We start from the raw sequence: 14,228 nt of genomic DNA on the forward strand, positions 1-14,228 counted from the left end.
ATCAGTCAGGCCTCTCTGCCACCACGCCATGCCTGCCGTCACTCCCTGTGAGTCACTGAAGTGTGCTTGCAAAGCAATTACGCAATCATTGTTTTGCTCTGTAATAATATCCTTTATACTTATTATACAGTGAAAACACGACTTCTGCCGTGGATATTTATAGAGAAACCAGACACTCTGCATCCTGTCATAAGAGCAGAACTCATAAACAAGAGGAGAGTCACAAACACAACTGCAGCGGGAGCAAAAAGGAACTCAGTCGTACAGCGTTTTATTAAATTTGTGGCGATCACATTTAGAAACGATGTCGGATCTGGTATCTCCCGCACGTGGACAGACATGAGGCAGGAGGACGGCCCAGTCCCTGCGCTCTCACCACACTCGCTGGCATCGCTTAGGAAACAGCCATAAAACAGAACATATCCCCAACACAGATGCTGACTTTCTTCACCAATGCCATCAGCCCCCCCCTTCTTGAAAAAAGAAAATAAGGAGGGGCATGGGTTTGTTCTGTTTTCTACCATCCCACTGATGCATGTGTATTTGCAAGAGTTTTCCTAATTCAGCAAGGAAGGCTTTCTAGTGAGGGGGAAAAAATGTGAAGGTTTCAGTTTCGTCTTTCTCTCCCAGTAAGGCCGTACAATTGAAAGCAATCATCATCCCTAAACACATCAAGCTGGTCAGACTCAGAAGATTTTACAGGTTTATATAACCGTCTTTAAGGGGTTTGACTCCCGGGTACTTTTTATTCACCATCGCCTGATAATGTCTGTTTATTTTTCAGCCTTCGCTGAGGGCTGTGTTTTTCACCCCGTATTCATGAAAGACTGGAGGGAGCATATTTTATCATGTTATTAGCAGTGGACAACTTGGTCAAAGAAATCTGGAATGCACTCAGCTTGCAAATAAGTAAATCGACTCTGGGTAATGTTCAAATTATGCCACCGTGTTATATAAGCTCAAGAAGGGGGAAGCTTTAAAGCGTGGGGATGCTTGGGTTTTTTTCCCCTCACAGCACCTTAAATCTCTGCCTTTGTTTAGTCCCTGCTGCTTCTGGCCAACATTCCCAGGTCGACGTCCACAACCTCGACCCAGCAGCAGAAGCTCACCTTCACTCACAGGCCATGTGATATACTGCGACCTCTAACATCTGAGCTGCGTCCTCCCTGTGACTCACCCTTGTGTTTCGTGGTTTATCGCCTGCAGTGAAGGATAACATTAGGGAGGCTGTGACCCCCCATGAAAGTCACTTCTGAGGTCATTACTGAGGCCTCTTGACCACTTGACCGTAAGATCTATCAGGACTTATCATCTTAGCCTCACTTTGTGAAATTGTTGCGTGAAATACTTTTTGTAATTCCTACATTCAGCCTTTGGGACATCACTGTGGATTTAGTAATCAGAGACGTTTCCTCACTGTGAGATGTCCCAAGTTTGTTGTTGAAACAACCAAGAATGTAAAGTGGACCAATATAATGCAAGAATTCTGTCAATTTTTAAATAGAATGAAGCCAATAATGTGATAGGATATTTGAGCCATTGTTATAATAACATTTTGACTATCTAACAAGTTATTAGACTAAGGAGAAGCATTAAAATAAAATTCTAATATGTAATTAGATATGTTATATTACAAATGCATTTCTTGAACATTTTCAGCAGGTTTTATGTTGTTTTTTGTTAGGTTTGTTTTTAATCAAAAGTAGGTATAGTGGATGGCAAAGTCAGCACATTGGCCTATATGGCATATGGCCTCTCTCTTAAAAATATATCCCTGTCCTGACGAGACCAAGGCAGACTGGACAGTGGAGCTATGCAAGGATATGGATGAGAACAAATAGAATTGTGCTTAAGAGTAAACAGTACTTCTTGTGCAAGATTAAGTAGAGTACAGTTGAGAGTCCAGCATCGAGCTCACACTTCCAAAGATTAGCTAAATTGTTCCCTAAAATTAAAATGTGAGTTATAACAGGCGCTTTAACACCCCTGCCAACTTAACTTAACTGATGTGTTTTGGTCCTGCCCTGCATGCACTACTTACTGCTCTGTGAGCTTTGAATCACTTTCTATTTTGTATTGATTTCTCAGCCACGGCAGTGGTGGCCATATTCAGAATCACAGTTTGGAAAATTCATGAAAAGTAATAAAATAACATGATTTTATTCACTATTGATAGTTATTTTATTGGTTGCTACACAGTTTCATATGGAGTTTGTATGTTTTCTTTTTACAAGCCGTGTTTTTCTTATTTTCTTGGTAAACTGATCACTCTAAATTGCATGGATAGGCATGAACGTGTGTGTGTGTGTGTGTGTGTGTGTGTGTGTGTGTGTGTGTGTGTGTGTGTGTGTGTGTGTGTGTGTGTGTGTGTGTGTGTGTGTGTGCCGGTCATGTGCTGGAGCCCCTGCCTTTGCTCGGTTTCGGCCCCCGTGGCCCTACATATGTTGTGCGCCCTGAAAGGCCCCGAATTTCCATTAACGCGCTTTTAGAAGCTGCATCACCAGATGGACATTTGACCGTATGTTGCGCAGGGCATCATAAGCAGCACACAAACCCTGCATGAACATCAGCTTCTGGTTTCCCTGCTAAGATAAGACAAACTCCGCTGATACCACAAATGGGAAGATGCCAAACAAAAAAAATCAAAAATCACACAGAATGCACTGATGGACAAAAGAGAAATGGATTATAAAGCATGTTTGAAAAATTCCTGTGGGTTTTTGTAATACTTGTTTTTCTATCATGAAAGCTTGTCACCGTATGAATCCATTAAAGCAGAATGGATTCAAGCTGGTGTTTTCTCTTTGCAAGGAAACTACAAACCTTTAACAGCCGCCTTTCAAGCCTGCAGGGGGCAAGACTTTATGACTCAGAAGATAGGCAGTAGATAGAAAATTGCCTGAAGTGCCAATTCAGTATTCTACATTGTATTCTATTGCATATTCATAGTGAGTTTTTTTTTTTTTGCCATACGTTTGCCTTAATACTGACTAATAGACGACCTGTTATGTGCTCGGGTCATTGTATTTGCGCAAGGTCTTGATCATCCTGTGCATTTAATCGAGCACAATTCGTCCTTTTAGAAATTCATTTCGCAGCTTTCAAATAGAACAAAACATTAAGTATTTGATTAATCTCCGTTTTCAGGTCAACTGTTACCAGTTTGAAGTATTCTGCTTCATTTCTTTGCTGAAATGTCTTTGAATTGTGTCCTGTGGGGAGGGAGTGATTAAAACATTATGTTCACCTGATTTATCCTCAGTCACTATCATAAGCTTAAAGTAATAACCATCATGAGCAGCACAGAGTGAAGTTATAGGCTCTTGGTGCTCAGGGTTTTGTTATGCAGGCCACATATTGGTCTTTTGATCTAATATTTGGAAAAAATAAACTTGTTGGCATGGACTGAGATTGGTATTCATGTTTATCATCATGGTGTTTTTATATATTACAGACAGGAACATTCACTCCATGTGAGCAAACTAAAGTCAATCAGAGAAAATCCCTACGCGCACAGGGAGAACATGCAACCTCTGCACAGAAAGACCAAAAGCCTGGACTTGAATCCAGGATTTCCTTGATGTGAGGTGGGAGCATTAACCACTGCGCCACCGAGAGCCATACTCAACAAATTCAAAGTACCGTGCATTTCTCCTCTGCTGCGAGGTTATTGTCAATCTTCCTTCAGATATGTTCATATCAGTGTTATCTTGCAGAGTCATTAATAGTATTTCGTTTCTGTTTATTGAAAATGTGCTAAGTAGCCAAAGTGGGGGTGCTCGTATGGAAGTAGAAGCCTGTAGGTAAACAGTCAAATCCAGAGGAGCAATTATTTTCCTAATGAATCTTCCCAGCAGGACCTGAAGGCAGCAGCAAAGAAGACATTTGGCTTTTAACCATCACTTTAAGGAGAGAACATTTGACAAAAAAGAAAAAAGAAAATCGACATTCTTGTAATAAACCGATTAGATTCTGTAGCAAAACACTCATAAGAAACCCACATTTGACGCTACTTGTCTGGGTTGAGCAGCTGGCGGCCATCACTCTTGCGGGTCAGAGTGCTCTTCACCAGCGATCCTCTCTAAATGTGACACACGATGGCTTGTACGTCAACACGTCACAGATGGATGGAAAGTTGTCCTCAGAGAAGGATTGCAATCTGTGGTACGTGCTCTTTTCACCGCGTATTCCACAGAAGTATTCAAACAAGGGGGTGGACTGCGAATGGATGAGCCAACGTAAACCACACTGCTCACAGATGGAGCGTCCCCGGAGCTTCTCTTCATCCCGTCTTCCTCAGCTCCTGTTCTCTCGGCCGTCCTTCAGCTCTAATCTCGCGTCTTCTCTTTGGTCCTGTTCTGTCGTCGTCATCTGCCTGCTAAAAGTTTGCTTCATTTTTCAACTTGTGTCCCCCCCCCCCCCCCCCCCCCCCCCCGTGAGTTTAGTACCCCCTGAGGCATTAACCATGGGTTACAGCTCCATGTGAGCCTGTGGAATTTCCTCTACATTTTGCCCGGCAGGTCCCGCTATCCCTCTTGAAGGAGCCCACAGACACGTGTCCATCTGTACACATCTCACAGAGATCGAGGCGGCGATAACACCGAGGCCTGGACACGTGTAGAGACGGGAGAACGCCTGAGGGGAGTTGATGTCTTTATTGTATTCTGAAGCACATTAACTTCTACAAACACTTGGATAAATACAGACTCGGAGTATGAAACTGGAAAGCCGTAAACACAGGTATTTGGTAAAGCAAACAAATAGAAAGCCTGCTGAATGATTGAGGATAATGTTTTTTTTTGGGGGGGGGGGTTGTATCCTCTAAATCCACACACGCTGATGTCTTTTCTTGCTTTAGCTGCCAAGACTGGAGCTAAAAATACCCCTGCTGTCATTCAGAATGTCTGACTTTTAACAACGTCCCAGACGCATGTATGAGGAAACGCAGAGCTCGATGAATTCACCACAGAACAGCAGCAGCAGGTCTGAACCGAGCAAACAGTAACACGGTGCACATCATGTACACAAATATCCTGAACTTCAAATGTGTGCAGACACAGGCCGCTCCACTTACTGGCAGATTTTCGCCTCACCTTGTGCTCAAACTCCAATCAATCTATCTCTGCTGAGCCCTTGAGCGCGTTTAATTTTATCTCCGCCAAGGACACGGCAACAAGCGGGGAGAATAAACACGGACGCAGACGACAAGTCGAGTTGTCGCGCTTCATTTTAGTGAAACCTGATGAATTTGGTTGGAAATAAAGACTCGATTTCACTCGGAACAGAGGCGGCTTTGGCTTTTGTTTTTTAGGAATCTTTAGCTGTCACAGTTCCTGCTGTGAGATAAACGTCGCAAAGTGAAAAGTTATCCAAGCTCATCAGTGGTTAATAAAAAATAAAAAATAAAAAAAAAGATTAAATCTTTCAGGCTAAAGAAGCAAAGTGATCTGTGGGGATGCATGCAGAGTGAAGAATCTGTGCAAAGACAGTGTTGATCCTCTCACCATGGTGAGACTCACGGTGATGTGCCTCCCCCAGACACATAAAATAAACACAATTATAACTGACATTCCACTTTAAGAAAGAAGAGTGACCCCGGTCAGATGAGTGTTTGAGCATTGCTGCCATTCCGTGTGTGTGTGTGTGTGTGTGTGTGTGTGTGTGTGTGTGTGTGTGTGTGTGTGTGTGTGTGTGTGTGTGTGTGTGTGTGTGTGTGTGTGTGTGTGTGTGTGTGTGTGTGTGTGTGTGTGTCCAAGTGAGCATGCCAGGTGTTTCTGTGTGTGCACCATGTGAGCTCTGTGCATGTGTGTTCGGAGAAATGCTGCTCAAATCCAGAACACTCTGAAAATAAACCAGGGGGTCAACAAACAAGAGACGCAGCTCAGCCATGTGCTGCTGTGTTGGACATTTGGGGGGGAGGGAGGGGGGGAGGGGTAAAAAAAAAAAAAAAAAAAGAACTTTCCCCTCTGTTTTCTCGTCTGCTTTGGAATCAGAACTCTCTGACTTCTCTGTGAACTATCCAGCAGCACCAAGCCTGTGTTTGTGGTTGTGTGTGTGTGTGCTCGAGGTACTACTAACATTATGGGGACCTACACATGCTTGAATGGTCACTTTTTACTTTTATCCTTTTTTTTTTTATCTTATACGCTTTATCTTATCTAGTTTTTATTTTGCTGATCTGACTTTTGCTTCGGACCCATGCTTAATTGTTTTCTTGACAGATTGATGATTCAATAATTGATCATTTATTGAATGCGTGCATAAATGTAAATGTACACCTGGAAGGTACAAATGTAAGATAAATGAAGTTGTCTGAACTTTATGGGACGAGGCTTTCTTTTGAATACAAGGACAGTGTCCTTTGAAAATGTTAAAACTCATATTCAGCTGTTTTAATTAAAATTAACCATAACAGTACAAAATCCCAAGACCTCACGGATACAGACACTGAAATTTAATTATTAGACGCTTCCAGCTGTTCCTCATCTCCCTGATTTTTTACATTTGATTTGATATATCCATTATTTAAACTTGTGCAAAAATAATAAATAAACTCTGTATTTAATAAATCTCCAGGAAATGATTGTGATGTCCCCTAAAGTGTTTGTTTGTGTGGACAAAATCACCCAGAGTTCAGTGCGGAGGGGCTCAGGATGGGAAGGGGGTCCTCTGGGGAGTCGGCCTCCCGAGTCAAGGATCTGGAGGTCACTCAAGACAAGCTTGTTAAATTCTACACCCACCGGTGGAGACTTATGATGGAGGAATGGAGAGAATCTAAAAAGCAAACAGGCGTGCGGCAGGAATGTTCAAACGTTTGTTTCTTGGAGTCGTCGCTCATATTCAGCACAAAAATAAGGTCATCAGTGTCGACCGGAGGACAATTAATCACCTGATAAGCGGCCATGTCAGCTCCTCTCCGACAGCTTTAATCACTCAGACAGAGTTGTGAGACTGGAAGCTAATTGCCAAGATCAGTATTTTAACAGTCTGATGTTTGGCAGACGCCGTTAATAAAGAGTAATTGGGTGCTTGGGAAAATAACTTTTGCAACATTTAAATCCTCATTATCCAACATCGGGCTGATGTGATGGTGGGCGCCATCTTTGTTTGGATGTGTGACATTGTAAACTGGGTAAAGCATTAGGATTTCTCTACTTGGCAAATTGTGATGGAAATGTTTATTGAATGTCAAAATGCAAAGCCACTCTGGCAGACTGCCAAGTCTCATCTTAAGCTTAGATCAGGGGTGCCAAACAAAACCAGCCCACGAGAGACTCCAAACCACCAAGAAAGTAGAAAAAAAATTCAAGGAAAACAGACTTTTCCAAACAGATTTCTAAAAAGTAACAGACACAACAACACAGAGGGACGAGCTGAGAAATCGATAATGCTGACATGAATGGAACCTCGCTACCAGAATGGGTTTGTAAAAACATACATAATGCAACAGCTACTGGGGCTTAGTGTGGCTCAGGAGAGGACTCAACACGCCCGACACCGCCGCACATATTTTTATTTTCTAAAATGGCAAAACCAAAAATCCAGCACACCAAAAATAAAGTAAACAAGAGCGCCAGTGGAAAAATCACAGTGAAAAATGAACATAGACAAAAAGACACCAGGTGAAGACAATCACACACTCAGGCACAGGTGAAACACATCAGGGCAGCAATCAGACACAAGGACGGGAAGTCATGTGTCATGAGACTAAAACATAAAAACTTTGAATTTAAAAGTTATTTATGGCACTATTTTACTGGTCTGGGCTGTTTGTGGACCCTGAATAAAAAGGTTTTGGTTGATCAAGATTGAACTTTCTTACAAAAATATTGGTGAAGAAACATGAATCTAAAGAGTGTTGTCCTTTAGAAGAGACGGAGAAACATGAGAAGAAAAAGTGGCAAATTATTTTTAAGTGTGGAGTAGAGCTAAGGCTAAAGGAATTCCAGTTTTTAACCGATTTCAAAAAAGTGTCAAAAGCAATTTCAGATGAATAGCACTGGAGTAGAAATGTGAGTCTTATTCAGAATTAAAGCTTTGGAGTTGGCAAACCTGCCTTAACTGTTTGTGGTGAATTTATTTCAGTCGTCTGTCAAAATGTCTTCAGCAGTGACCTTGTTAATCTGCTGTTTTACTGTCTGAGCTGACAAACATAATCTGGTCATGTTTACCTGCTGCCACCTAGTGTTGATATACAAGTGAAACACAAATATCCAAACAGTCCTTTGTGCTTTGAAAGTCAGATGGTTAAATTTCAGGTTGATGTGAAATATAGTATAGATTTAAAATGTTCTCTTTTTCGACCACCAACTGTTCTGTTTTGTTTTTTGTTTTTTTTACCAAATTGAATTCTTCATAATGACTTACATTTATTTATTGACCAACTTTCATCATCATCCCAACAGATTCTCAGATTTTTCCCAGATGTATTCTTTCATCATTTTGTTTTTGCCATGCTCCATTTTAAGCCACTAACACACGACTATGCTTCATGCCTGCCATGCGTTCGTATTTGAAACTTTGGCGGTGGAGTTTAACAACTTTCACACTCACAGTTTGAACGCATAACTGATTTGTTTTGGGAGAAAACACCCATTATAAAAGTCTGCTGCAGCATCTGGGTTATTCTCGAAGGGAATCCTTAATATTAAAAATGCATGAGTGCTGTTAGAAACTGTCAGAATTCACGATTCACTGTAGGAAAATATGCCTTTTGCAACTTTTTATTTCACAAAACACAACGTAAATCAACACGTGAGTGTTTGTGCGTCGCTCGCCTGAGGATTCCAAAGCATCCACAGCTCAGTACTGGAGAAAAAAAAAAGCAAGGTCAGAGCTGGCATGTAGACGAAACACGCACACATGTAAAATGTAAAATGTATTGTTTCTCACTGATACCGGTCACATATACTTATCCAGATTTTAAAAGGACGTCAAGGCTTTAATTTGACACATTGAATGTAACTGTGATCTAAAATCTAAACCACAAGAGTTTAACGTTTTGTTGAAGAGCGAGGCGATCTTAGCTCAGTGGATAAATAGCTCACACATGGCCTTTAAGATTGGTGTGTAGTCATCCATCAGCATGAGGAGAACGGAGACTCACAAAAAAAAAGAGGATAATTTCAATGTTACTTCAAGTTGCTGGTTCGCCAAACTCAACCACTGGGTTGCTAAACCCCTAAACCTCTTTTATGGTGTTGTTCACCAGATCTGGATCTATTTCAGCTGCATCTAGCAATCACAATAAGTTTCAAGTGCAGGGTGGCGCTGTATTTATTTTGAGCAAAACCAATTTTGTTGGCACATGACTGTTTTAAGCAATGTGACACATGTAATAGGGACAAATTAAAAGCTATAAAGTCAGCATGATGTCAAACTGAGTCTGACAACTTGGACAATTTTAGACTGTAGATGCTGAATGAATTTCATTTTCAGCGCAGCAGCTCCCATTTGTGCATTGTGAGTCGTCAAGTTTGACCTCAAATTTGTCAATAAGTCATATCATCAGATTTTAAATGAGACAAACGTGGAGCGAGCTTAAAGTCCTGTGCTCAATGTATGGGGGTTGACAGCCCCGCTTTTAGGAAGTAAATCCATTATTTTGTGTGTATATATATATATATATATATATATATATGTATAAGTAGTAAAAACATTTATCAAAAACTAAAGGTGGCTGCTGATGAAATCTGGGAGATCCTCAACAAGTGAGACGTGAAAATCTACAAAAATACTGACAAGCATTAAGTATTAACAGCTACATTTGAACCACGAAGATTTGGGACTCAATAAGACAAACTCATCGCAGTTCACGGCTTCAACCATAAAATACAGGGTGTAGTAGGTCGATCGTCGCCTCCTCAGTACCGGTTCTCCTGTGAGCTGGAGACGAGCCAATCCAAACCAAATTACGCAGAAAAGACCATCTGAATTTAATGACAACAGAGACAAACCCATGGCAGCTTGCAGTTAAAAGGGTCAGTGGATGTTCATTCAGCCTTTCGGTCAAATCCTTTTCTCAGCGCAGCACAACATAATGATTTAGTTTGTTTTGGCTGCACAGTCAACTCCTCTGCGTCTCACAGTGAGGTTTCCTTGGACTCCATCAAAACAGGCTTGAAGGTCAAGATCTCTGTGAAGGTGTGACCTAAAGACAAGAGCACAGCAAGGCTATCAATCAATGCAAGTATCTCCTATTGTCTACTTCCTTTAGCCTCTTTCTGAAATTACATCCCCAACACTGAGCTTTCCCGCTCCATTCCATATTGATCTCTCTCTCTCTCTCTCTCTCTCTCTCTCTCTCTCTCTCTCTCTCTTCGACATTCTTACGTTTCCATTGGTCCAGTTTGAGGTCTGTGTTGTCCAGCGAGTGGTCGTACAGCTGAGCTTCGGTCTCCTCCTCTGGTTCTCTGAACTCGGTGAAGTACGGCAACGCGAGAGCCTCTGCGGCCGTCACCCTTTTCTCCGGATCCAGCAACAACATGTGCTCCAGCACAGATATGGCTGGGGAGGAGGGAAAACAGGAGATGGTGATTCAGCTTCACCGGAGATATTTACATGTAAAACACTGCAGGGCAGAGCGTCTTCTACCTTGTGGATTAGATGTGGCAAACACCTTATGAAGGTCTTTCTTTTCCACTTTTGGGAGACTTCTGATGTAGCTTTTGGCCTACGGAGAAGCAAGTGATGAATACGTGTTTGAATGCATCTTCTGATCTCTGATTACTCAACTCACGTCTTCAGAATCCAGTTTTGAAACAAATTCCTGAGTTGGCGTCCCCGTGAGCTTCATGATCTCGGTGAGTTGGTCTAAGTCTGAGCGCCAGAGGTCAAGGTTTAAAGAAAGAACATTTCTCTGTGGAAATATTTATTGATTGTGTTCCAAAAAAAAAAAAATAGGACGCAGCCTTTCCTCATGTTGTAATACTGAGTGGGTCAAAGTAGTAGGAAGGATACGGTCACTGCCTTTAAAGAGAGGCTTTCTTTGCAGCATCTCTGCCATGATGCAGCCCACGGACCAAATGTCCACTGAAAAAGAAACAAAACAGTTTATAACCACCACATATTGACAGGTCGGTAGTCAGCAGCAGCATTGACAGTCAAAAAGCAAAATATTAAAGTTTGACGTTAGCAGAGCACCATCTAGTGGCTCTACGACAGCCTATTCAACATTATTCAGTTTTTCATCGGTAGAATTTCTGTTTTAAGCTTGCTTGACCTCGGAACAGAGTTTAAATACCATACTAATATCTCCACTGACAAACAATGTAGTGCAACCGCAAGATATAACATTTTACAGAAAAGGTTAATTAAAGGTTCAGTCGGACAAACTAATTCCTCCCAGGCACTTCTTACAGCTACCGCTCTCCACCTACAAGCGTCGGGCGCTGCCCAGCGCAACGCGTACAGTCTTGTTCTCTGCAGATTTTAAAGGTCATTCCAGGAAATTTAACAAATCACCGGCTGAACCAAAAGCTTCTGGGTTGGAACAAAAAGACATCTAATTCTAATAAACACCCAGCCTCAGCGCCATTTCGGGAGGGGGGGTGGACAGACGACATGGCCCAGTGATGAGAGACGACAGCACCAGAGTGTTTTTCCTTTAATTAGCGCTCCATTACCGGTCTGAGTGTAGTGCATCCAGCTCAGGATGACCTCTGGGGCTCTGTACCAGCGAGTCACCACGTACCCCGTCATCTCGCTGTCTGCCTGACGAGCTAAACCGAAGTCCAAGATCTGACAGAACATGACACCAAACACAGTCGAGTCACACACACCAACTTTTACATCCTGGTCCCCTGTGAGTTAATGAGGCTGGAGGTAAGACTTTGGGAAATTACCTGAAGATATATGGAAGGAACGGACTACGTGTTTGTTATTGTGTAGTTACGGGCTCCTCTGTAGGTGGTAAACAGTTCTAATTAAAGTTATTGTGGTGACGTAAACGTACCTTGAGCTCACAGTCTTGGTTGATGGCAAGATTTCCTGGTTTGAGGTCCTGTGAATAGTGAAAGATTAACTTTGGTGAGATTACACTGCAGCAAACAGAGCAACTATGCAACACGAGGAAAAAGGGAAAAACTTAACAAATGTTTATTTAAATGTTGAGAATGCATTAAAAAAAAAATCTTACCCTGTGAATGATACCTGCAGAATGAATATACTGTCGTAAAAGAAAGTTAAAAAGCATTTAGTTGACTTTTTTAAATTTTATTTACAAAAACACTTTCATGTATGTCAGATCAAGTTATCAACCTTAAGGCCTTTGAGCATCTGGTAAACCAAATACTGGATCTTTTCTTCTGACAGCCTCTGCAGCTTCATCAGCTTCCCAAGATCTGTCCCCATGAATGGCATCACCAGATAGCTGGAAAAAAAAAGAAGGGAATAACGTGACAGTCAAGACTCTATTCAGCCAAAATACATGCACGGATCATCAGAGAAGCAGAAAAGGGAACTTGCAAATCATGGAATCTGTCCACCGAGAGGTCGGCTGTAAACACGTCTAACAGGCCAATCACCTGCAACAGAAGAATCCTGTCAGATAATCATCTTGCATAAGGTGTCTATTTTTACATCATTGGGATTTAGCCAGTATTTTTCAGCACAAAACATTTGTAATAATGAATTAAATCTTAAAAAATCTAAATATGGAACTGATACTGACCACTGCAGGGCTCGGAGCACTGCAGAGGTCATGCCGTGCCTCACATTTTCGTGTTTCATGTGCTTGAGAAGCCTCAGCTCTCTGTATGCTCGCTTTGCAAAGATCTCAGACTGGAAAGGTCTGTAGAGCTTTTTGATGGCCACCTTCGTTCCTGACCGGGAGTCCACCGCTGAGCTGGAGGGAAGGGAAACACCAGAGAGGCTGTGATGCAAAATCCAAAAACATGATCAAATGTGAAAGTATGAGGAAATAATAAACAAGAACTCCCCTGTGATCATTGAACATTCAGATTACACTTAAAGAGTATTTTCTGGGTTTGAATATTCACTTTTAGCCTAAATCTATCTGCGCTTGGAGGCACATCCTCCTTCAAAACACAATCGTCTGCCACAGATCAGCAGTGATTCCTGCGCCGGGCGCCTCAACCTGCAACTTGTGTTCGACCACATTTTTTCAGAGTTGCTCATGTGTTATTAAGTTGTATTCAGTCAGCACAGTTTAGTAACCGCCTGCTGAGTTAATCATTGATAACAAAGAGGCCCCATGCTGGGCATGAACCACACAAGGTGCTTGAAAAGCAGCTTTTCATTGTTGTGTTTCAGCAGAAAACTTGGCAGCGCGCAGCCATTTCACCCACCAGTGCGCTCTTTGCAATTTAGCTGATCGTGTTGGAAATGACTGGAGTTGTCAGGATGATCGTGGAGAACACGAAGAGCTGTAAAGTGCCTCCATCATAAGGAAGTGAAGCTCAGTAGAGCGCTCCTACTTTCTTTTTGTCTTTTCTTTTGTTGAGCCGTGGCACAGTGCGCCTGGCTGTACGGCTCCATCTGTTCATGCTCTTTGTTACAGTCATCCACGTCCACCAAAATCGGTGTTACAGTCCCCCCCCTCTCCCCCTCCTTCTCCCTCCCTCCACCGACAACCACCATCACTTTCTTAGATATCACTTACCAAACCGTCCCGTACGCTCCGGTGCCCACCTGCCTCAGTTCCCGGTACCGCTCCGGTACTTCCCACGAGGTTTTGTTGACATCTTGTCGGTGGTACCCGGGTCTGACTCGCATACTCATCTTATATCTTGAAAGAAGAAGAAAAAGAGGAACATACAGCGTTTAGGTGTATGATCCTCTTTAATTCTTTTGTCTCTTCCGGCGCAACACACCCATTGTCCCAGATCCCACCTATGCGCTCACCCTCGATCATTGCGCAGCTCAGGGCGCACCCTGAGGTCGCCAAAAGCCACTCCCGGGTGCCTGGTGGAGGCCGGCAATTAAAGGTACACCACAACGAGCCGAGACACACGACGTCTGATGCGTATAAAGCACCATACAACGTGGTAAATGCAAGCTACAAGGTCGCTCCGAGTGCTGCGCAGCTCTTCCACAGAGAGCAAATATTTGGGGCTTGCTGGGGCATGAACCCGTGACGCGCAATGGTTTTAGAAATACCAGGAAACAAGAAGGAAACCTCACTATCTCACACACAGTCAATACATTACACTATCTATCCTGTTTGGCAGTTAAACACAAAGACAAGATTAAACATGTGACACTAGACA

General features: G+C 42.5%; 1 protein-coding gene across 4 annotated transcripts; it reads right to left on the reverse strand.

Moving 5' to 3' along the window:
* Nucleotides 1-8,708: 8,708 nt before the first annotated feature.
* Nucleotides 8,709-14,119, reverse strand: mapk12a (mitogen-activated protein kinase 12a). Of its 4 annotated transcripts, XR_013935773.1 has the most exons (14): nucleotides 13,864-14,076; nucleotides 13,622-13,747; nucleotides 12,715-12,844; nucleotides 12,466-12,524; nucleotides 12,259-12,370; nucleotides 12,137-12,166; nucleotides 11,954-12,001; nucleotides 11,625-11,739; nucleotides 10,960-11,031; nucleotides 10,739-10,818; nucleotides 10,594-10,672; nucleotides 10,333-10,506; nucleotides 9,957-10,150; nucleotides 8,709-8,808 (listed from the first exon to the last, which is right to left on the reverse strand). XR_013935773.1 is itself a non-coding variant. In XM_080474690.1 (13 exons), exons 2-13 carry the CDS (start codon nucleotides 13,738-13,740, stop codon nucleotides 10,083-10,085), a joined length of 1,086 nt encoding a protein of 361 aa, XP_080330816.1. In that variant the 5' UTR covers nucleotides 13,741-13,747; nucleotides 13,864-14,119; the 3' UTR covers nucleotides 9,913-10,082. The 4 variants fall into 4 exon arrangements, 3 of the variants coding, with proteins under 3 accessions (XP_080330816.1, XP_080330817.1, XP_080330815.1); XM_080474690.1 differs by lacking the exon at nucleotides 8,709-8,808 and having other exon boundaries at nucleotides 9,913-10,150; nucleotides 13,864-14,119; XM_080474691.1 differs by lacking the exon at nucleotides 8,709-8,808 and having other exon boundaries at nucleotides 9,913-10,150; nucleotides 13,852-14,054.
* Between the last annotated feature and the right edge of the window lie 109 nt (nucleotides 14,120-14,228).

Source organism: Lipophrys pholis (assembly GCF_963383615.2).
Source record: "Lipophrys pholis genome assembly, chromosome: 11".
NCBI lineage: Eukaryota > Metazoa > Chordata > Actinopteri > Blenniiformes > Blenniidae > Lipophrys > Lipophrys pholis.

Coding starts and splice junctions, on each gene's coding strand:
- mapk12a (XM_080474689.1), bottom strand. CDS start 13,873: ATGATCGAGGGTGAGCGCATAGGTGGGATCTGGGACAATGG. Junction 11,032..11,624: donor GATGCACTACACTCAGACCG/GTAATGGAGCGC, acceptor TTTCTTTTTCAG/TGGACATTTGGTCCGTGGGC. Junction 10,819..10,959: donor TCTCTTTAAAGGCAGTGACC/GTATCCTTCCTA, acceptor TCTGGCGCTCAG/ACTTAGACCAACTCACCGAG.